This window comes from Scyliorhinus canicula, chromosome 1 (assembly GCF_902713615.1).
Source record: "Scyliorhinus canicula chromosome 1, sScyCan1.1, whole genome shotgun sequence".
Taxonomy (NCBI): Eukaryota; Metazoa; Chordata; class Chondrichthyes; order Carcharhiniformes; family Scyliorhinidae; genus Scyliorhinus; species Scyliorhinus canicula.
The window spans coordinates 111,996,459-112,018,922 of record NC_052146.1 but is presented as its reverse complement, the minus strand read 5'-3'; the positions used below and the strand labels follow the sequence as shown (position 1 = coordinate 112,018,922).

The 22,464-nt window shown below is 45.1% G+C and overlaps 1 protein-coding gene across 3 annotated transcripts in view; it reads right to left on the bottom strand.

The window, feature by feature from the left end:
• The window catches only part of arid1ab (AT rich interactive domain 1Ab (SWI-like)), a 216,245-nt gene that overhangs the window by 28,636 nt on the left and 165,145 nt on the right, over positions 1 to 22,464 (bottom strand). For all 3 annotated transcript variants that reach the window (XM_038797821.1, XM_038797836.1, XM_038797831.1), the window contains exons 11-12: positions 18,777 to 18,986; positions 10,773 to 10,980 (exon numbers count right to left, since the gene is read on the bottom strand). In XM_038797821.1, the coding sequence (XP_038653749.1) occupies positions 10,773 to 10,980; positions 18,777 to 18,986 (418 nt within the window). The remainder of the gene's footprint in view (positions 1 to 10,772; positions 10,981 to 18,776; positions 18,987 to 22,464) is intronic.

Here is a 22,464-nt window from a genome sequence, read left to right as displayed (position 1 = left end):
CAGGTAAAGCGCAAATGGGAAAATGAGCTGGGTAAGGAGCTAGAGTCAGGTCTGTGGGAGGATGCTCTGAGTGGAGTCAACATGTCCTCATCATGTGCCAGGCTTAGCCTGATTCAATTCAAGGTGGTTCACTGGGCACACATGATGGTGGCCTGGATGAGCAGGTTCTTTTGAGGTGGAGGACAGGTGTGCGAGATGTGCAGGCGGGCCCGCAAGTCATGTCCACATATATTGAGCATGGCCGAAGTTGAGGGGATTCTGGCAGGGATTTGCCGATGTCATGTCTACGGTGTTAAAAACGAGGGTGGCACCAAGTCCAGAGGTAGCAATTTTTTGGAGTGTCGGAAGACCCAGGAGTCCAGGGGGCGAGAGAGGCTGACGTTTTGGCCTTTGCCTCTTTGGTAGCCCGGAGACGGATCTTATTATCCTGGAGGGTCTTGGAGCCCCCAAAATCGAAGGTATGGGTTAGCGACATGGCTGGGTTTCTCAGGCTTGAGAAAATTAAGTTTGCCCCAAGAGGATCAATGTTAGGGTTTCTCCGGCAGCTGTTTATCGATTTCATCAGGGAAAATTAAACTGTTAGCAGATGCAATGGGGAGTGGGGAGGGGGGAGTGGGTTAATTTAGTTTAGTTTAGGCGGGATCAGTGAGAGGAAGTGGAGGGACTCGGGAATTGCGCGTTGTTGTTAGTTGGGGAGGTGTTACGTACTGAATTATATTTAAATTGGTATTTGTATTCTTTTGTTGTTATAAAACCATAAATGCCTTAATAAATGTTTGTTAAAAAAAAAGTCGGGGCAGCACGGTGGCACAGTGGTTAGCATTGCTGCCTCACGGCACCGAGGTCCCAGGTTCGATCCCGGCTCTGGGTCACTGTCCGTGTGGAGTTTGCACATTCTCCCCGTGTTTGCGTGGATTTCACCCCCACAATCCAAAGATGTAAAGGGTAGGTGGATTGGCCACGCTAAATTGCCCCGTAATTGGAAAAATTAATTGGGTACACTAAATTTATTTTTAAAAAGTCAAAACGCAATCAGAGTCAGCATGGTTTTATGAAGGGTAAATCGTGTTTGACTAATTTGACAGAGTTCTTCGAAGATGTAACAAGCCTAGTGGATAATGGGCATCATATCTGTAGTATATCTGGATGTCCAAAGGCATTTGATAAGGTGCAGCACAAAAGGTTAATACACAAGTTAAGGTCACATGGGATTAGGTAATTTGTTACCAAAAGAGAAAATGCTGGAAAACATCAGCAGGTATGGCAGCGTCTGTAGGGAGAAAAAAGAGCAAACTTTTCGAGTCCAGATGACCCTTTGTCAAAGCTAAAAGACATAGAACGGGGGAAATATTTATACTGGCAGGTGACAGAATGAAAGATGAGTCAAAGCCACAGAAACCAAGAGAAGAGTGCTAATAGCCACAGAAAACAAGGGGAAAGAGTGCTATTGGCAGTCCCCAGAGAGAACAAAAGGTGTGAAAGGCCAAACAGCAGGAAAACTAAGATCAAAACTAAGATCCTCCTATGGAGGAGGGGAACATAGATGGGAGAGGGGGCGGAGGAAACAAAGGGGAGAAAAGATAAGGAAAGGGGGAATAAGATAGGGGGGTAAATATGTATCAAGAAAGACAAAATAGAAATAAATGGTAAGACAGTTAAATGAAATGGAATGACAACAAAGGGGTCGAGTTGGGGTAGACCTAGAGCTAATCATTTGAAGTTGTTGAATTCAATGTTTAGACCAGAAGGCTGTAGCATGCCTAACCGGAAAATGAGATGCTGTTCCTCCAGTTTGCGTTGAGCTTCACTAGAACATTGTGGGCATGGGAGCAGGGTCTTTTGTTAAAATGGCAAGCAACGGGAAGGTCAGGGTCCTGAATGCACACAGGTCGAAGGTGCGCCGCAAAACGATCACCCAGTCTGCGTTTGGTCTCTCCAATATAGAGACGACCACATTGGGAGCAGCAAATGCAATAGACCAAATTGGGCCTGGGATGTTAAGCATGGAAGAGGTAACGGGGCAGGTGTTACACCTTCTGCGATTGCATGGAAAGGTGCCATGGGTGATGGGAGAGGTGGAGGACTAGATTATCTTGGAGGGAACTGTGGAATGCTGACAGAGGGAGTGAAGGGAAGATGTGTTTTGTGGTGCCATCATGCTGGAGTTGGTGAAAATGGCGGAGGATTATGTAATACATACGGAGGCTGGTCGGATGAAATGTGAGAATGAGGGGGACTCTGTCCTTGGTCTGGGAGGGAGTGGAGGGGGCGAGGGTAGTAGCACGGGAGATGAACCGCCCGCTATTGAGGGCCCTGTCAACAACTGTAGGTGGGAAACAAGCACCATTTTGGAAAGTGGCATCATCGGAAGAAATGCGACAGAGGCGAAGGAGCTGAAAGGAATGGAGTCCTTACAGGGTGTAGAGTGCAACAGCTATAGTCCAAATAGCTGTGGGAGTCAGTGGACTTGTAATAGATATTAGTAGAAACTCTATTGCCGGAAATGGAGACAGCAAGGTCAAGGAAGGGAAGTGTCTGAGATGGGCCAGGTATCTGAGATGGACAAATTTATTCGCTTGGAGAGACTGGCTAACCGACAGAAGGCAGAGAGTCGGGATAAATGGGTCTTTTTCTGGTTGGCAAGATGTAACTAGTGAATGCCACAGAGTTTGGTCCTCGGGCTCCAAATATTTACTAAATATATTAATGACTTGGATTTAGGGATAGAAGGTACTACTGCCAAATTTGCAGGTGACACTAAAATAGGTGGGATAGTAAGTTGCAATGAGGAAATAAGAAACTTACAAATGGAAATAGGTAGTGCAGGTGAGTAATTAATGTTGGGAAAATTGAAATCACCTAATGTAATTACCTTATTGTTATTTTTACACACCTCTGCGATTGCGCACATATTTGCTCCTCAATTTCCTGCTGACTAACCTGGGGTCTATAATAAACACCTAGCAATGTGGTTGTCCTTTTTTTATTCCTAAGCTCTACCCACAAAGCTTCATTTGATGTCTCCTCCAAGTTATCATCTCTTCTTACTGCATTAACTGACTCCTTAACTAATAATGCAATGCCTCCTCCTCTTTTACCCCTTCCGCTGTTGCTCCCAAAATTTGGCAGATAGAGTTTAACGTGGATATGTGGGAGATTATCCATTTTGGTCAGAAAAATTGAAAGTAAACTTATTATCTAAATGGAAAGAAACTTCAGAGTGCTTTGGTGCAAAGAGATCTGGGTGTTCTCGGCATGAATCGCAGAAAACTACTATGCAGGTACAGGAGGTAATAACGAAGGCAAATGGAATTTTAGTCTTTATACCTTAAGGGTTAGAGTATAAAATTAGAAAGTGTCGGTGCAACTGTACAAGGCATTGGTGGGACCATGCCTGGAGTACTGTGTACAGTTTTGGTCCCCTTATTTGAGGAGGGATGGAATTGCATTATAGGTTGTTCAGAGGAGGTTCACTGGATTGATTCCAGAGATATGGGGTTTGTCTAATGAAGAGAGATTGAGCAGTTTAGGCCTATACTCTGTCAAGTTTAGAAGAATGAGAGGAGATCTAATTGAGGTATGCAAGATGATAAACGGTATTGACAAAGTAGATGTAGAGCACATGCTTCCTCTTGTGGGGCAATCTAGAATAGGCCATAGTTTTAGGATAAGGGGTAGCATATTTAAGTCAGAGATAGACCATAGAATAGAATTTACAATGCAGAAGGGGGCCATTCGGCCCATCAAGTCTGCACCGGCCTTTGGAAAGAGCACCCTACTTAACCCCACACTTCCACCCAATCCCTGTAACCCAGTAACCCTACCTAACCTTTTTTGGACACTAGGGGCAATTTACCATGGCCAATCCACCTACCCCGCACATCTTTGGACTGTGGGAGGAAACCGGAGCATCCGGAGGAAACCCACACAGTCACGGGGAGGACATGCAGACTCTGCACAGACAGTGACCCAGCCGGAAATCGAACCTGGGACCCTGGAGCTGTGAAGCAACTGTGCTAACCACTGTGCTGCCGTGCTGCCCTTAATGAGAGAAGAAATTCTCTCAAAGAGTTGTGAATCTGTGGAATTCACTAGCCCAAAGTGCGGAAGATGCCAGGAGATTGAGTAAATATGAGGAGGTAAGACAGATTTAGTAATGGGTTGAAAGGTTATGGAGAACGGGTAGGAAAGTGGAGTTGAGGCCGAGAAGAGATCAGCCCTCCTCGCGTTGAATGGTGGAGTGGGTTCGAGGGGCTGAATTGCTTACTCCTAGTTCTTATGTTCATACACTCAGCACAACCCTGAGGGGCTGTGAAGACCAGGATCTGGTCTTCTTGTGGATGGGTACAACCGTTCCCGTGGATCAGACAGCCCACAGTAGGGGTTCAAATGAGACCAGAGCAACAAAATCAATTTAATAAATAATTATTTCAGGTATTATTTTCTACTGATAACTACAATGTGGTATTGGATTTAAATATTATGGTCATACCCAACTAATTTGTTGTCAACTATGATTCAGTTAGGAACACTCTTGCCTGAGTAAGAAGATTGTGGGTTCAATTACTTCACAAGGACTTGAGCATAAAATTCTTGGCTAAAAGTCCAGTACACCATGTCTGCATGGGTCTCACCCCCACAACCCAAAGATGTGCAGAGTAGATGGATTGGCCACGCTAAATTGCCCTTTAATTGGAAAAAAAAAAGAATTGGGTATTTTAATTTATTTTTTAAAAGTCAAGCACAGAACATGGACTGAATTCTGCACTGTCAAAGGTGCCATATTTCAAATAAGACTTCAAACAAATGCCTCATCTAGTGCCTCACTGACACAAAGATCCCATAGCACTCTTGTAAAGGGAAGAGCAGGGGAATTAGCACTGGCATTTTGGTCAATTTTCATCCCCCAACCAACATCACAAACTCAGATTCTCCGTTGTTTGTGGGAGTTTGCTGTGTATAAATTGGCTATCGCGTTTCCACATGACAACAGAGTGCACTTCAAAAATATTTCTTTGGCCATAAAGGTCAATTTGAGACATTCGGTGGTTGTAAAAAGGTGTAACTAAATTCAACTCTTTTTCATTAAAAGCTGTATTGAGAATATGTGTTAGTCATCATTGTTTCAGGTTCTGCTGTATACAAAGGGTTGCAACGACTCCCGTCATGAATGGTGCAGTTTTGGGTACTCGAGTGACTTGTTACTGATATACAATACTGTGTTAATCATTATATGCTTTCTCAGGTACTACAGTAACCCCGATGACTCATGCTACTATTCATTAACTGCAAGTAAGGGAGGTCAATAGAAGGGCAGCCTTATTTACACCCAGCCCTATTTCACCTTTTCACCCTGCTCAGTCAGGGGATTTCCCTCCTGTTCAGTGACATCTCACAGCCGTAAGAATGTGGTTGGGCTCCCCTTACTCTGTGGCCATGGGATTAAGTTACATTGCAGTAGAGCGATTGGGATCTGTTTCATTCACATTAATAACACTCTCCCCATTCATCAACTTCCTGAACCTGGAAACCTCGAGGGAATCTGGGATGGCAGCATAGAAAACAGTCAGCTGGAATGTCATTTGAGCCAGTGGGCAGGGCCAACATTCCTTAAATTATTCTTTCCCCCATGTGATCCAATCTTTGCAGTGCTCACACAGGCAATGCCATTAAGGGCTGACTTTGCCAGCCACGGACAGATCCTCAATTAATCAATTATGATGGCTTGTGAAATTAAAAATCTGCAGTTAACCTTTAAGCAAATATCAGACCCACGAACAAACTACTGTCCCACAACCTGATGACATTTATTTAAAATGGCTCTAAGCGGTGGCCCTGAAGAGAACAATTCGCTGATCGGGAGATTGGAAGACCTACAGCTGTGGTGCAAAGCAATTTCTCAGTTCCAGGGTTTCTTATCCAGAGAGTCTGTTCAAATGGTTTAGCATCCAGCCATCCTATTGGCGGCTAACAGAGGAAGAAAGCCAATGTCAGCAGGCTAGATTGCTATCTCCTACATCCATCTTGACCAGTTTCTGTGGGAAATTTTCATCATTTATCAAAAGAATGCACACAGCCAGAGTGTGGAAAAACTGATGCAGGGCAGGCAGGCACAAATGGAGGCATTTTCTTAGAAAGGTTTTTTTCACTCAACAATGTTCAGTTTGAGTTCCACCAGAGCCACACAGTTCCTGACATCATACAGCTTTGCTCCAAACATGGACAAACTAACTCAACTCAAGAAATGAGGTGAGAGTGACTGCCCACGACTTGGAGGCAGCAGTTTACCTAACATGACATCGAAACTGGCTTAAATGGGAATCAGACAAAATCTCTCCACTAGTTGTGTATTTCACCCAACACAAAATAAGATGTTGTGGTTGTTGAGGGTCAATCATCTCAGTCCCAGGGCATCAATGCAGGAGTTCCTCAGGTAATGTCCTTGGGCTCAACCATCTTCAGTGACATCTCACAGCCATAAGAATGTGGTTGGGCTCCCCTTACTCTGTGGCAATTGGATTAAGTTACATTGCAGTAGAGCGATTGGGATCTGTTTCATTCACATTAATAACACTCTCTCCATTCATCAACTTCCTGAATATCAGACCCACGAACAAACTACTGTCCCACAACCTGATGACATTTATTTAAAATGGCCCTGAAGAGAACAAATCGCTGATAGGGAGATTGGAAGACCTACAGCTGTGGTGCAAAGCAATTTATCAACCATCTTCCATAATGAAGGAAGTGGGTATGTTGGCTGATGGTTGCACAATGCACCATTTGCCACTCCTCAGATACTGAAACAGTTCGTGCCCATACGCAGCAAGATTGGGTGGCACGGTAGTTAGCACTGCTGCCTCACAGGTTCAATTTTGGCCTTGGGTGACTGTGTGGAGTTTGCACTTTCGCCCGGTGTCTGCTTGGTTTCTTCCAGGTGCTCAGGTTTCCTCCCACAGTCCAAAGATGTGCAGGTTAGGTGGATCGGTCATGCTAAATTGCCCCTTAGTGTTCAAGAGGTTAGGTGGGATTACTGGGTTACAGGGATAGGGTGGGGCCTGACCGCCGGTAAGGTGCTCTTTCAGAGGGTTGGTGCAGACTTGATGGGCCACCTCCTTCTATGATTCTATGATCTCGACAACATTAAGGCTTGGGTTGATTAGTGACAAGGTACATATACACCATGCAAGTGCCAGGCAATGACCATCTCCACCAGAGGAGAACTAGAGCGGGACTAACATTCTTGTCGGCGGGTTTGCTAGAGCTGTTGGGACTAATTCAACAGTAGAAGGGGACGCAGACTGTTAGCAGAATAGGGACACAGCATAATACAGAAAAGCAATCAAGTCAGAGGGAATACAGCAGTATTAAATTTCAAGGGTGTACAGCAAGACTGAATGGCCTCGAACATAATGCCAGGACTTTTACAGATAAAACAATTGTGTTGAGAGCCAGGACTGACACATGGAATTGTGATATAGTAGCCAGAGACATGGTTGAGGGAGGGGCAGGATGGGCATCTCAACATCCCGGGATATAGAATCTTCAGGCGAGGCAGAGGATGGGGTAAAAGAGGAGGAGGCATTGCATTATTAGTTAAGGAGTCAGTTACGGAGTAAGAAGAGATGATAACTTGGAGGAGGCATCAAATGAAGCTTTGTGGGTAGAGCTTAGGAATAAAAAAGGGACAGCCACATTGCTAGGTGTTTATTATAGAACCCAGGATAGTCAGCAGGAAATTGAGGAGCAAATATGTGCGCAATCGCAGAGGTGTGTAAAAATAACAATAAGGCATAACAAACAATTACATTAGGTGATTTCAACTTTCCCAACATTAATTAGGATAGTCATAGTGTTAGGTTTAGATGGGAGTTGAGTTCTTAAAATGTATTCAAGAGAATTTATTAGGTAAATACGTAGCGGGCCCAACAAGGGATAACAGATACTGCATCTAATTCTGGGGAATGAAGCCAGACAGGTGGTTGTGCTGGATTTTATGGGGGCTGGTTTAGCACACTGGGCTAAATCTCTGGCTTTTAAAGCAGACCCAGCAGCACGGTTCGATTCCCGTACCAGCCTCCCCGGACAGGCGCCGGAATGTGGCGACTAGGGGCTTTTCACAGTAACTTCATTGAAGCCTACTCGTGACAATAAGCGATTTTCATTTTCATTTTTTCATGATAGCAACCACAGCATGGTACAATTTAAGCTCGTTATAGACAAAGAAATAGACGTTGTAAAGTAAAATGGTTTTGGATTGGGGAGAGCATATTTTAGTGAAAGAAGGTAGAATCTAAAGGGCAGCATGGTGGCGCAGTGTGTTAGCCCTGCAGCCTCATGGTGCCACGGTCCCAGGTTCGATCCCGGCTCTGGGTCATTGTCCATATGGAGTTTGCACACACTCCCTGCGTTTGCATGGGTTTCACCCCCACAACCCAAAATTCTGCAGGCTAGGTGGATTGGCCACGTTTAATTGCCCCTTAATTGGAAAAAAATTATTGGGTACACTAAATTTATTTTTAAAAAGGCAGAATCTTTAAAAATCAAATTAAAATATATTTTTTTTAAAAGACGGCAGGATCTAGCCAAGCTAGACTGGGGTTCTTCAGCAAATTGAGATAGGAAGTGACATGGTATCGGTGGTGTTGGCAGGCTGAAAAGTCAACTGATCTCCATTTCTGAATTCATTGTGTCCCAGGCTGCTTTGGGAGGCGAGGGAGGAGCTTGCAAGGTTTCTGACACAAGTTTTTAATTCCGCTCTGGCCGCAGGGGAGGTGCCAGAGGACCGGAGAACAGCTCATGTGCTCCCACTATACAAGGGTTTTAAGATAAGCCAGGGAACTACAGACCAGTGAGTGTCATGTCAGTGATCCGGAAACTATTGGAGAAAGTTCTGAAGGAAAGAATCTATCTCCACTTGGAGAGGCACGGTTTGATCGGGGATAATCAGCATGGCTTTGTCAGAGGCAGGTCATGCCTAAAAATGTGTAGATGAAGGTAGTGCAGTTGATGTAGTTTATATGGATTTCAGCAAAGCTTTTGACAAGATCCCACATGGAAGAATTATAAAGAAGGAAAATATGCACTTGGGGTACAGGGTAATTTGATATGGTGGATTCAAAATTAGCTCAGTTGTAGTAGGCAGACAGCTGCTTTAGTGACTGGAAGCCAGTCCAGTGGTATATCACAGGGATCTGTGCTGGGTTCCTTATTATTCACCATTTATATAAACAACATAGATGACTATGTGGGGGGCAAGATCAGTAGGTTTGAAGATTGGCCAGGTGGTTAAATATGATTGAGTGTCTTGGGTGCAGTGCAGAATGAGGCCATGCAGACCATCGAGTCTGCACCAGCCCTTGGAAAGAGCACAGTACTTAAGGCCACACCTCCATCCTATTCCCGTAACCCAGTAACCCCATCTAATCTTTTGGACACCAAGGGCCAATTTAGCATGGCCAATCCACCAAACCGGCACATCTTTGGGCTGTGGGAGGAAACCTGAGCACCTGGAGGAAACCTACCCAGACACTGGGAGAAAGTATTGATTGAGGTTTAGATTACTAAAGCAGAGAGATCATGTTGGAGTTGTATAGAACTTTGGTGATGCCACAGCTGGAGTGCTGTGTGCAATTCTAGTCGTGACATTATAGGAAGGATGTGATTGCACTGGAGGGGATGCAGAAGAGATTCACCAGGATGCTGTCTGGAATAGAACATTTACATTCTGAAGAGAGGTGACATAGGCTTCGGCTGTTTTCGTTGGAGCAGAGAAGACTGAGCGGCGACCTGATCGAGGTGTACAAGATTATGAGGGGGATGGACAGGGTGCAGCTGTCCCCCTTAGTTGAAGGGTCAATCACGAGCAGACACAGGTTCACGGTGGGGGCAGGAGGTTTCGGGGGGATTTGAGGAAAAACCTTTTTATCCAGAGGATAGTGACAGTCTGAAATGCACTGCCTGGGAGGATGGTAAAGGCGGGTTTGCCTCACATCCTTTAAAAAGTACCTGGATGAGCACTTGGCATGTCGTATCATTCAAGGCTACGGGCCATGTACTGGTAAATGGAATTGGTAGGTAGGTCAGGTGTTTTTCATGTGATGGTGCAGACTTGATGAGCCAAAGGGCCTCTTCCGCACTGTATTTTTCTGTGATTCTGTGATGGTAGCCACCGGAGAAAACATTAAGAATGGCCCTGGATCTGGAACTGGGGCTTATTATTAGAAATAAGGAAAACAGAGTTAAAATAAAACAGTAAAAGTCAACATAAAATTGGCCCAAAAGGCCAGAACAAAGCTATGCTTCATAATATAGCCAACCCCTCATGATTTTCGGCCACTATCCTTCACTTGTGTTCTATCCAATGAGCTGCAAATGAATGGTAGTTTTGTGCGCCCTTTCGGTAAAATGGAGGTAATTTACAACTGATTCATCAAAAATCTGGAAGCCAAATGAAGAAAAGTTTCACAATTCTGATTTATTTTATTTTATTGATTCCTGTTATGGTGACTCTCGCATTGGCAGTATGATGCCACAGCCAGCTTACTTCAATAAAAACACATGATATAAAATGGATAATAACGGACTTCTCAACAATGTGAGATCATTCATTCATGTGTTACACTTGAAATCACATACTATTGTTTAAATCCTTTTGTCACATTTCCAACTGGCACTGTGTACATCACGCAGCAGCCAGTAGTTATATAAACCCCAGCTACAAGACCAAATGGCCTGGAAATCTCTTGCATCTGAGCTGCCGTCACACTCACCAGGAGATGGAGGCTGTATCTTTGGTTGTTGTTTTTTGGACTCTGTGGAAGCAAAGATGTCTAGTGGAGGATCCTCCCCGCGCTCGATCTTGCACTCAAAGGCAAACAAACACTGGATATACTGTTTCTTTAGCGAGCTGGCTGCACTGCTCGAGGTGCCCACGTTCAGATTGGTGGCCAGCTCACGCCATTTTTTATTTTTATTCACCTGCACAAGAAGTAGTGGTTGTTTAGTATTGCAGTATGTGGTGAATTACACAACTCAGCCACACAAGCTCCAAGTAATATTGGCTGAGCACATCAGCTAGAATCTAACAAATAACATTGGGCAGAAAATACTGGTGGGTGTAGGTTATTGGTCCACTAGCAATAATCAAAGCATAGGACGGTGCATAAACCTGCAAGTTAGATAGTCATATAACAATGGTACGGTAATAATCCTGGGGACTTCAATCTTCATTTAGTCTGAGCAAACCAATTTTGCAAATGTAGCTTGGAGAACAAATTCATGGATTACATTCAAGTATGTTGAACAAAATGTTGAAGAACTAACTGTTTTAAATCTATTTTATGCAACAAGACAAGAGGAGGATCATCTGGTGAAAAGTGACCATAATTAAATGGATTTCATACTACGTTTAAGGGTAATGTGCTCTGGCCAAGTCTGAATCTAGATTCAAAAGTGTAAACAGTCGGACTTCTGGTGGCAACATGCAGGTGGAAGTCGCATGTTGGGTAGCTCCAGCTAGAATCCTGAGTTTTTGGTTCTTTCCACCCATTTGTGGGGGGAAAATCATAGAAAAGTTGTCCCAGGCGAGACTTGGTGGGCAAAGAATGTCCAAGAGATATTGGGAAGAAGGATCTGAATGCCAGTCCGCCAGCAGGATTCAGCACAGCAAAAGGTGCGTTGGCAGAGAAGATGGCGGAGGCACGTTTTGGCGGGTGAGACCACCTTTATAACGATAGAGACATTGGTAGAGGTGATGGCAGCGGAATTTGAATGCCAGTTCAATAAGCATTTTGAGGAGCATTGGAGGGAGATGCTGGAATTGCTAAAGCAGTCGGTAGAAGGTCTCCTGGCCCCAATCATGGAGTCACTTGGAAAAACATTGGAGGTGGTGTGGGAGCAGGACGAGGTGAAGGGGGTGGAAGGGGTACTGTCGAGGCACAGTGACCTGCTCGCCTCACTGGAAGTTGAACTGGCCACGGTAGAAGACAGAAATAATGGCCTGAGAGCCAAGATGGAGGACCTCAAGAATAGATCGCGGCAGCAAAATTTGAGGACCATGGAGCTGCCCGAGGGACTGGAGGGCCCAAGGTCGACAGAGTTTATTGCGACGATGCTGACAAAGTGGATGGCGGAGGGGGTAGCCCCCCCCTGGAGTTGGATAGGGTCGGTCACTTCGGCCAAAACCATGGGCAAATGAACCACCGAGGGCAGCGATAATCTGCTTCCACAGGTATCGGTCAAAGGAGAAGGTGCTGAGATGGGCCGAACAGACATGAGAGGTGATGTGGGAAGGCACTGGTATTTGTATTTACGAGGATCTTACAGTGGACTTAGTGAAGAGGCAGGTGGCCTTTATCAGGCCAAAAGCATGCCATGTCCAAGAGCGGAGTACGCATCGGAGTTTGATCTTTTGATCTGGTGTCCACGGATAAGTGCGGCAGTTGAGACCGACCCAGGAAGTCTATGAGTATGGTCAGCCTTCTGTTGCCGTGCCAGTTGAGGAGACTTCCTGGGAGATTATACTGGCTCTAGAGGGTGAATGGAGTGTTGAAGCATTTTTTAAGAAGTTTGGAGGATGATTCAGATATGGAGTTTTTGGAGGGGCTGGAGTGTCCCGGGATGGAGGAGGAAGATGGAGAAGAGTTGGAGGAGTTGTTGCAGATGGAGGAAGTGTGGAAGGTGATATGGAGTATTCAGTCAGCAAGACACCGGGGACAGCATGGCTTTCCGGTGGAATTTTATAAAAAGTTTGCAGACCATTACTGGTGGAGGCGTTTGAAGACTCGCTCCCAGACACGATGAGTCAGGTGTCCATTTCACTTTTGTTGAAAAGGGATAAGGACACAATGGTGTGGGTCATACTGGCCAATCTCATTGTTAAATGTGGGTGCAAAGATTTTGGCGAAGGTGCTGGTGCTCAGGTTGGAGGGGTGCCTCTCTCAAGTGGTTGGAGAGGGTCAAATGGGTTTTGGGCGGGTGGGTGGGCGATTATCTTGTAATGTGTAATGCCTACTGAACGTGATCCTCCCTCAGGCAGGTGTCATGGGTCAAACTGTTGTAGGAGGAACCAAGAGTCAGTGTTCGGACGAATAATGTTAGCTCGCGTTATTTTCAGTTACACAGGGGAACGAGACAAAGGTGCCTCATGTCTCCCCTCCTATTTGCGTTGGCAATTGAGCCGGTGGCCATCGCTTTGAGAAGTTCAGGTAAGTGGAGGGGGAGAATTGGGGGGGCATCGGGCGTCGCTGTTTGCCTTTTGTTGTACAGTATGGACCTGGTTCTCACAATGGGGGACATATTGAGGCTGTTAAGGCAGTTTGGTGCTTTCTCTGGGTACTAATTGAATCTGGAGAAACGCAAATGTTTTCCGGTCACTCAGCCAGGGAAGGGGGTTAACCTGGGGTTTTGTTATTCGTTCATGGGATATGGGCATCATTGGCTAGCCAGCATTTATTGTCCATCCCTGAGGGCATTTAAGAGTCAACCACATTGCTGTGGGTCTGGAGTCACATATAGACCAGACCAATAAGGACGACAAGAGTTGCTTCCCTGAAGGACATGAGTGGACCAGATAGGTGTTCACGACAACCAACAATGGTTTCATGGTTATCTTTAGACTTTTAATTCTAGATTTTATTGACTTCAAATTCCACCATCTGCCTGAGTTGGATTCGAACCCATGTCCCTGGAGCATTACCCTGGGTCTTTGGATTACTAGTCCAGTGACAGTACCACTACGCTACTGCCGTTTCGTTTGACGAGCTCTCATTTTAGATACTATGCTGTGCAGGTGACTCAGGATTAGGCACAACTCCGGGAGTTAAATTTTACGAGTGTAGTTGGTAGGGTTCAGGTGGATTTACAGAGGTGGGACAGTCTCCCTCCGTCTCTTGCTGGGCAAGTGAAAGTGGCGAAGATGAATATTTAGCCACGATTTTTGTTTTTATTCCAATGCCTGCTGGTGTTTTCACCAAAGGCACATTTTTGTGGGGGGGGTGGGTGGTTTGATCTCTTTGTTTATCTGGCAGGTACGGCGGTGAGGATACAGAAAAGGGTCTTACAGAGGAATTGATAGTCTGGGGTTCTGGTGCTGCTGACCCTGATGTACTATTACTCGGTGGCAAACGCAGAGAAGATGTTGGGCTGGTGCGGGGATCAGAAGGAGGTCTGGATGAGGATGGAGGCTAGGTCATGCAAGGCAACAGGGCTGTGGGCATTAGTGACGGCTCCGTGGCCATTTGCTCCAGGAAAACTTTGCGGGAATCCGGTGGTGGTGGCCACATAAAAAATATGGAGGCTTCCGGTGGCGGCCATGGAGTGAGTGGTTGTACATTTGGTGGCTCCCGCTCGAGGTGCAATTGCTTGGTCCTTTTTCCCCTGATTTAAGGGATGTTTGCTGGTGTGAGGTGCATGAACACTGAGAAATAGTCTTGTTCTATCGGCAGGGCCAGTTTATGGCTTACCAGATGAGGAGTGGAATGAGTAAGAGGCAGGAGCCTCGTTGAGAGGTTATTTGAGATGCAACAGGAAAAGATAGCAAAGGGTTCTGGGATGGTGTTGCCCACCAGTGGTTTACTGAGCAACCGGTGGAATTTCTGAATACTAAGTTCTAACAGTAGAGGCAGGAGGCCTCAGAGGACCTGGGTGAAGGTGGTGGAGTTGCTCTGGGCGGCTATTGAGAGAGTGGAGCAAAGCTGGAGGTGCACGGTCTGGCGCTCCAGAAGGTGGAGGAGGCGGTGGGCGAGGATGAGAACCATCTGGCCTCGTTGGACCATCGACCTGCCATGGGAAACTATATCAAACTTTATCAAACGAGAAAGTACACCTGGAAAGGGAACGTGCCCAGGATCCATCAGGACATGGATGCAGAGTTGGTCAAATGGTGGGCGGGCTTCAATCAGATCAAGGTGGTCCTCTACAAGGAGTGAAGTATGGGGTGTTGTATTCTGCTCGTCTTTAGGTCACGCACCACCATCGAGCATTTTATGTTGACATTCCAGAGGAGGTGAGTCAATTTATGAAAGACCATGGACTGGGAGATGTTTGAGGACATTGAACTTCGTAGACGTTAAAGGTGGGGAAGTTGGGTCTGCATACCAGGTGGCATTGTATATGGGTGCGGAATGGGTAAGTGCGTTTTACTGTTTTTGGGGAATTGCAGGTTAAGGGCGGCTGGGGGAAGTCGTGTAGGCGGAGGCCTCAGAGGGGCATCATGCAGCTGGTTGGCTACTTAACTGGAGTGAAGTGGGTGGGGGGGGGGGGGGGGTATTGATCTGTGGAGGGACTGGGGGCTGGGTTTTCTTTGTTCAATGGGGACGGGGACACCGACATGGGTGGAATTGGTGGGGAGCAGTTGGTTATGGGGAGATGGCAGCAGACATCTTTGGGAGGGCCTGAGCGTGAGTGAGGCATAGACTTGGGGGAGCTTATTAAAAAGGAGGTATGGCTGATCAGCATCGGTGGGTGCGGGGTGGGGGGGCAGAGAAGGCTGAGGAATTGCTGGATGGGGCAGGTGCTCAATCCAGGGTTGGGCATGAAGACAAGAGCGTGGTGGTGCTGATCAATAAGAGGGTGGCTTTTGAGGTGAGAAGTATTGTAACAGCCCCTGGGAGAAAGTTTCTGATGGTGACTGGGAAGCTGGAGGGGGTGCCAATGGTGCTAGTGAATGTATATGCCTCAAATTGGGACGATGTGTATTTTCTGAGATGGGGTTTAGGAAAGATTCCAGACCTGAATGCACACCAGCTGATTATGGCCGCAGTGGAGGTTGGATGTGGAATTGTTAGCGAATAATGGGGTTTGCGAAAGGGTGATGGTGGCCATCCAGAATTATATGGAGCAGAATAAGATGGGAGAGGTTTCCACCTCCACTTTGTGAGAGGCACTGAAGGCGGTGGTGGTGGGAATTTTGGTGTCCACAGGAAAGGCAGTGAGGCAATTGGGTAGAGTCAGAAGGGACTCTACACAATTGAGAATGGGGAGAAAGCTAGCAAGATGCTTGCACTCCTGTTGAGAGAAGGCAGCCAGCAGCAAGGGAAATTGGGAGGGTGAGAGCTGATAGGGGCACGGTGATTTTGGAGCCGAAGGGAGAGTGTGGGGTTTTTGAGGCCTTTTACTGGAGATTGTATAATTCGGACCCTCCGGTGGGGGATGAAGAGATCATGCAGTTTTTGGATGTGTTGGGAGTTTGGAGGTGAAGGAGGCGAAGGTGCAGGGGCTGGGGGCCCTGTTCAGGCTGAGAGAGGTAATGGATTGAGTGGGATCGATGCAGGCGGGGAAAGCCCTGGGTCTGGATGTGTTCCCAGTTGAGTGTAAGAAGTTTGTGTTGGAACTGGGGCCACTGCTGATGGAGATGTATTATGAGTCGATGGTGGTTGTGGTTGTGGGTGGGGGGGTGGGCCTTCTCCCCACGCTGTCTCAGGCTTCGATACCACTCATTCTAAAGAAGGGTAAGGACCTGGAGCAGTGTGGATCGTAACGCCTGTTTCCATTGTTGAATGTAGAGGCAAAGTTGTTGGTGACAGTGCTGGCAGCGCTGATAGAGCAGTGTGTGTGTGTGTGTGTGTGTGTGTGTGTGTGTGTGTGTGTGTGTTTGGGGGAGGGGGGGGGGGGGGAGGAGAGGAGAACTAGACTGGGTTTGTGAAGGGGCATCGGTTGTCAGCAAGCTTGTCAGGAGCTTTGACAGGATCATGGGGACCATGGCCAGTTTTCGGGATATAAGCTTAAAATGTGGAAAAGCAAGGTAGTCTCAATTAATGCACTTGGTCAGAAGAGGTTGGGGGAACTGACACTTCCGGTGCTGGGGGTGATTCTGTGTATATTGAAAATACCTTCAATAAAATATTTTTTTTTTTAAATAGAGGCAAATACATTTTAAGGCAGGAGAAAGGGTCGAAAATGACTCCAATTAGGGACACGCACATGTTTAAACTGGCTATATTGGATGCCAGGTTTAGAAGTTGGGAGAATAAGGGGGTCGCAGTAATGGTCGATTAATTTCTGGAGGGGCAGTTTGTGAGTCTGGAGGAGTTAGTGGAGAAGTACAGGTTAGCGCAGTCAGCGGCATTCAGATACGCAGGTTCAGAATTTTGCTAGGAGGATTTTTTTGACCTTCCTGGTGTTGCCGTCATCGTCATTGGTGGAGAGGGTGCTATCATTGGCGGAAGAGGAGAGCATTTCCAGAATTTATGGGAAGATTTTGGTGGAGGACACAGCGACGCTGCAAGGAACGAAGGCCAAGTGGGAGGAAGAATTGGGGGTGGTGATGTGAAGCCCTGTGGATGGTGAATGCCACCTCATCGTATGTGAGGGTCGGACTCATTCAATCAAAGGTGGTACATCGGGCATATTTAACAAGAGGAGGCAGTGGCATTGTCACTGGACTAGTAATCCAGAAACCCAAAGCCATGCACTGGAGACCCTGGTTCGAATTCCACCAAGGCAGATGGTGAAGCTTGAATTCAATGAAAAATTCTAGAATTAAAAGTCTAACGATGACCATGAAATCATTGTCGATCGTTGTAAAAACCCATATGTTTCATTAATGTCCTTTAGGGAAGGCAATCTGTCATCCTTACCTGGTCTGGTCTCCATGTGACTCCAGACCCATAGCAATATAGTTGATTCTTAAATGCCCTCAGGGATAGGCAATAAACGATAGTCCCAGCCAGTGACGCCACATCCCATGGACGAATAAAAAAAGAGGAGTGTTTGAGGGGGTAGAGGATAGGTGCGAGTGATGTGCAGGGGCCCAGCGAATCACGTGCATAAGTTGTGGGCATGTCCTAAGTTGCTGAAATCTTTAATGATCTTACAAAGGGAATTGGAACATGGTCCCCTAGAAGCCATTTTTGGGGTGTCAGACCTGCCGGAGGTGCAAACAGATGCAGAGTCTTGGCCTTTGTCTCTGTGTTTTCTCATACGTGGGTTCTGTTGGGGGGGAGTCAGCGTCTCCACCCAGTGCCTCGGCATGGTTGGGAGATCTCATGGAGTTATTGTACCATGAGAAAATTAAATATAGGTTAATGGGTTCCAGTGGGAGGATTTTCATAAGATGGCAGCCATTTGTTGTGTATCTTTGTATTTATATATTCCAAAATGTTCCATAAAAATATTTTTAAAAATTAAACAGTCACTTAGTATTTCCCAACTTCACATGTGAAAGATCAGACTCTAATTTTTAGATTATGTACCCCAGTCCTACAGTCTCCGACTAGCACAATTTTAACTGTCAGGGAACAGTTTTGAAATATAACCACTGAACTCTGTTATTTGTGTTGAGAAACAGTGTAAAGATTATTTTGTTTTGATCTGCCTTTAGACACAATAGAGTTTTCACCCAACAAATGGTTAAGTGAACAGTTAAGGGGACAGTGAAAGGAGATGGGCATCTCAGGCCAGAGTATGGAATGAGCTTCCATCAGAACATCACCTAAAGTGACTATTCCTGTTTTTAACCTATAAAACCTAGGCCAAAATTACAGATGTGCACAAAGCAGTGAGACACACAAGGTCTTTGGAATTATCTACCTTGCTAAGGAAGGGTGTTCTTACAGTGCACAAGTGAATTGTTATCAATCTAATCAGTTATAAGTAGTCTCAAGCATCCTGAACTACGAAGAAGTGATGCGGCGCAAAAAGTTTGCAAGGGGTCGAATAATGGAATTGAAACAAGTTTTAAAAATCAGTCAAGATGAGACATTTACTGCAAAGTCCATAAAGCTAAATGACCCAAATCCCAGCTGAAGCCAAAAAAAAAAAACCTCCACACCCACCTGCGTTAGTCCTCCAATATCCTTGACAGACATATAAAGTCGATAAAGGTCCAGCGGTTTTCTGCCCACCGCAGGGAGATTTGTCATCATCGTGCCCTTTTCTTCCATAAATGCAAAGTACCTATCAATCCACATTTTGCGCTCCGGCTCCATGCCCAGCTCGTACAGTTTAGAGATCTTTTCATTAGTTGTAGTGGAAGAGTTGGTCTTCTGAGAAGAGACAGGTCCGTCAGTTACTGATGGTTAGATACCCAACCACAAAGCTCCTACTAGAGACAGGAAATAGTTCTCTCAAGATTCATATGAAAGGCCCATACAGACAAATGAATTATTTGAACAGGTGAAAATAAGCCAAGAAAGAACTGCTGCCCACAAAGCCAGCGTTTTGGTACAATGTTCAGGTTCTTCAATGTGTTACCACACAGATCAGAACCATCACATACTTCCAGAGCAGATGCAAAACCAGGGACAAACTGATGGAGCCAAATGCATGAATGGTGAGACAGGTTCAACACAAGCTACTTCAGCACCTCATACATTTCCATGCTCAACTTGCCATCGATTATACTCAATTGCAAATCCAGACTGAAAAACAGTGCTGAAAAATAATCATTCCAATCAGAGTAGAAAGTTCCACCGACCTTTCACATACTTCAACATTTGAGAGAGTCTTTCATAAGCACTGCCCTGAGGTTATAAGACTTATACTGTAAGTACCAAGAAGATGTACCAGCCATAATCCTTTAACAAATATTTAAAAGGGCCTCATCAAAACCAGTTGATATTCTTAAGTTTAACAGTTCGATGCACAAAATTTTGTTTGATAGATGGTGATTTATGGGACAAATTGCAATTGTACTGGAATAATCCAATTCTTTATAGAAATCCAATAAATCTGTACATCCTGCAGGTGACTGACTAGTTCAAATACGTAAACCCGCAAATCATATTTCTTGTTAACTCTACTCATTTTCTGAGGCAAATCACTCAGTACTCAACAAGTTGATTGGCAGTAAACAAGCAAAGGCAGAAAGAAGCTCATCACAGTGCAGCTAGTCACAGAGTGTGAACTTGGGAGGGAGGGGTGAAACATTGTTGGGGAAACAATTTCTTCAAGAACTGTATTTTCCATTTAAAATTTCGAAGGACGTGGCTTTACTTGGGGCACTTGGGATTTTAAAAAAATTTTTTTTTTTTTTAAAAAGAGTCATAAGTTCAGCTTTGGACTGGGAACAAGCATGACTTTTCCAATAAATCGCCTGACCAGCATGGTAATTCAGGAGGAGAACTATTTACTTATTTCAATTTTAATTATTTTAACAGCTGGGGGAATCTGGTTAAAAGGCAAATCAACTGACAAGATAGGCTTTAGATTTACAACTTCAGTTGGGAACAAACTGAGAAGGGGAAAAGCTTCCAATCTCACACTCTCTTTGGCTTGCTTGAAGTAAGCTTGTTTGTCAGTATCCAGCTGGGTGTAACTTGTCTGTTCTTGGAAACCCAAGAGGCTAAGACAGGGAGGATTGGTCCAGCTATATTTTCCTCCACGTCGAAGCTCCATTGGCGAGAACCTCCAGATATCTAATGGGCCTAGCGACCTGCCTTCACACAAGGGAGCACCACATCGACACCCTGCAAACCGTATTATTTTAAAGAGTATTTTCTTCAACCGCCCATCTCTGCAGAGACCCAATTTGTTTTTCATGTGTGTCGGTGGGCATAAGCATGCGTATGTATGTATGTGGTATCAGTGTACACAGATGTGCGTGCATATGTGGTATCAGTGTACACGGGTGAGTGCATGTGTGTCGGCTTGGCACACACGTGCTGGTGTCTTGGGGAATCTTAAAACGGATAGTTTCAACTTCGAATTACAAATTGGGTAAACCAGTTCTTGCAACTTGCTTAAAGAAGTTTTGTTCCAGAATACATTAAACATTGAGTTTATTGAAAGAAGTATTTTTTATTCTGCATCTAATAGTAGCACGAGCAAATAATTGGCCATTTTCGTTAAGTGAAATAAATACTTGCACTATTGCTGTGATCTGTGGAGCTGGGGTGCTATATCAACTCCCATCTAGGTCATAACATAAATTGGGGGTTCTTGCAGAAGTTAAATTGGAGGAAAAAGAAAGCAAGAGAAATTAAAAATTTGAATTGGAAGAAACAACGAGAAATGGAAATGCAAAAACCCGACCCACAGAGAGAGAATTTAGTTTGGGAGGAAAGAAATGTGGAACGAGAACAGGAATTCCAACTTAAAATGTTGGAATTTTAAAGTCTCAGATGCTGGGGGAAATAATAACGAAAAAACTAACCTAGCCTAAAGGAGTGATGTTCAGAATTTGTACAAGTCCTTGTGAGCTTTGAGGAAAGGATTATTCAGAAATTCTTTATTTCATTTGATGATAGCTAAGCAAATGAAGTGGCCAATGATCTGGACGTTACATCTACGGAATAAATTGCTGGGTAGAGCGCAAGGTTTATGCATTAATTTCAGAAGAGTGTTTGTGGATTATGATACAGTTTTTTAAAAAAGGCTATTCTTAGTGCATTCGAGTTAGTTCGTGAGACATATAGGCTGAGATTTTGAAACATAAGGAAACAGCCTAGGCAGACCTATACTGAATTTGAGTAATGCAAAGAAATGCAGACATTAGAAGGTAGAAACAACCTATTAAACTATTTTGTAAATAATTCTCCTGGGAGAATGTGATATTCAAAAGCCTATTAAAAGTTTCCACTGTAAGAGGGGGAGGCATGTGCGTGCAGATTAAATTTTCACAGAAAATCTCCATGGGACTTGATGGCGGATCAGGAAAAGGAGCCCTGATTGAAAATACAACAGATCAAGTTGTTGCGTTAACTACAACCGTGAAACAGTTGTAGTTAACAGTTGAGAAAACTGATGAACGTTCAGGGGAGGTGAATACAATACATAAAAGTTACAAAGAATTCTGACTGAGGAGAAAAATAACCCCATATCCCCTCAAATAAGACAGCTAAACCTAATATATTGAGATATGGGAGCCATTTGAACACTTTTGATTTAGATTTATTGTCAAGTGTACTGAGGTACAGTCAGTGGCGTGCAGAGAGGGGGGGGGGGGCGACGGTGCATTGGCCCCGGGCATCCATTGGATGGGGGCATCCAATCAGAGAAGGAAAAAAATTTTTTTTTTTTTTTTTTTAAATTTTAAATTTAGATTACCCAATTATTTTTTTCAATTAAGGGGCAATTTAGCGTGGCCAATCCACCTACTCTGCACATTTTTTGGGTTGTGGGGGCGAAACCCACGCAGACACGGGGAGAATGTGCAAACTCCACACGGACAGTGATCCAGAGCCGGGATCGAACCTGGGACCTCAGTTCCGTGAGGCGGTTGTGCTAACCACTAGGCCACCGTGCTGCCCCAGAGAAGGAAATAAGATAGTAATTTTTACATTTCAGCGGTGATAAATCAATTTTTGGAGGCTCACCACACTGCAGAGGCAGTTGTTAGCCCTTTATTCCTTTAACATGGTGTACCCTTTCTGTCTAGAGAAAATGGTGCTTCTCCCCATCCCCCCACACGCATGCGCATGATGTACGTGGTGCAACCATCAAAAGCAACAAGCAGACATAGAACATAGAATAGTACAGCACAGAACTGACCCTTCCGTGGCTGTTCGTTCCTGCGTTTCCTCG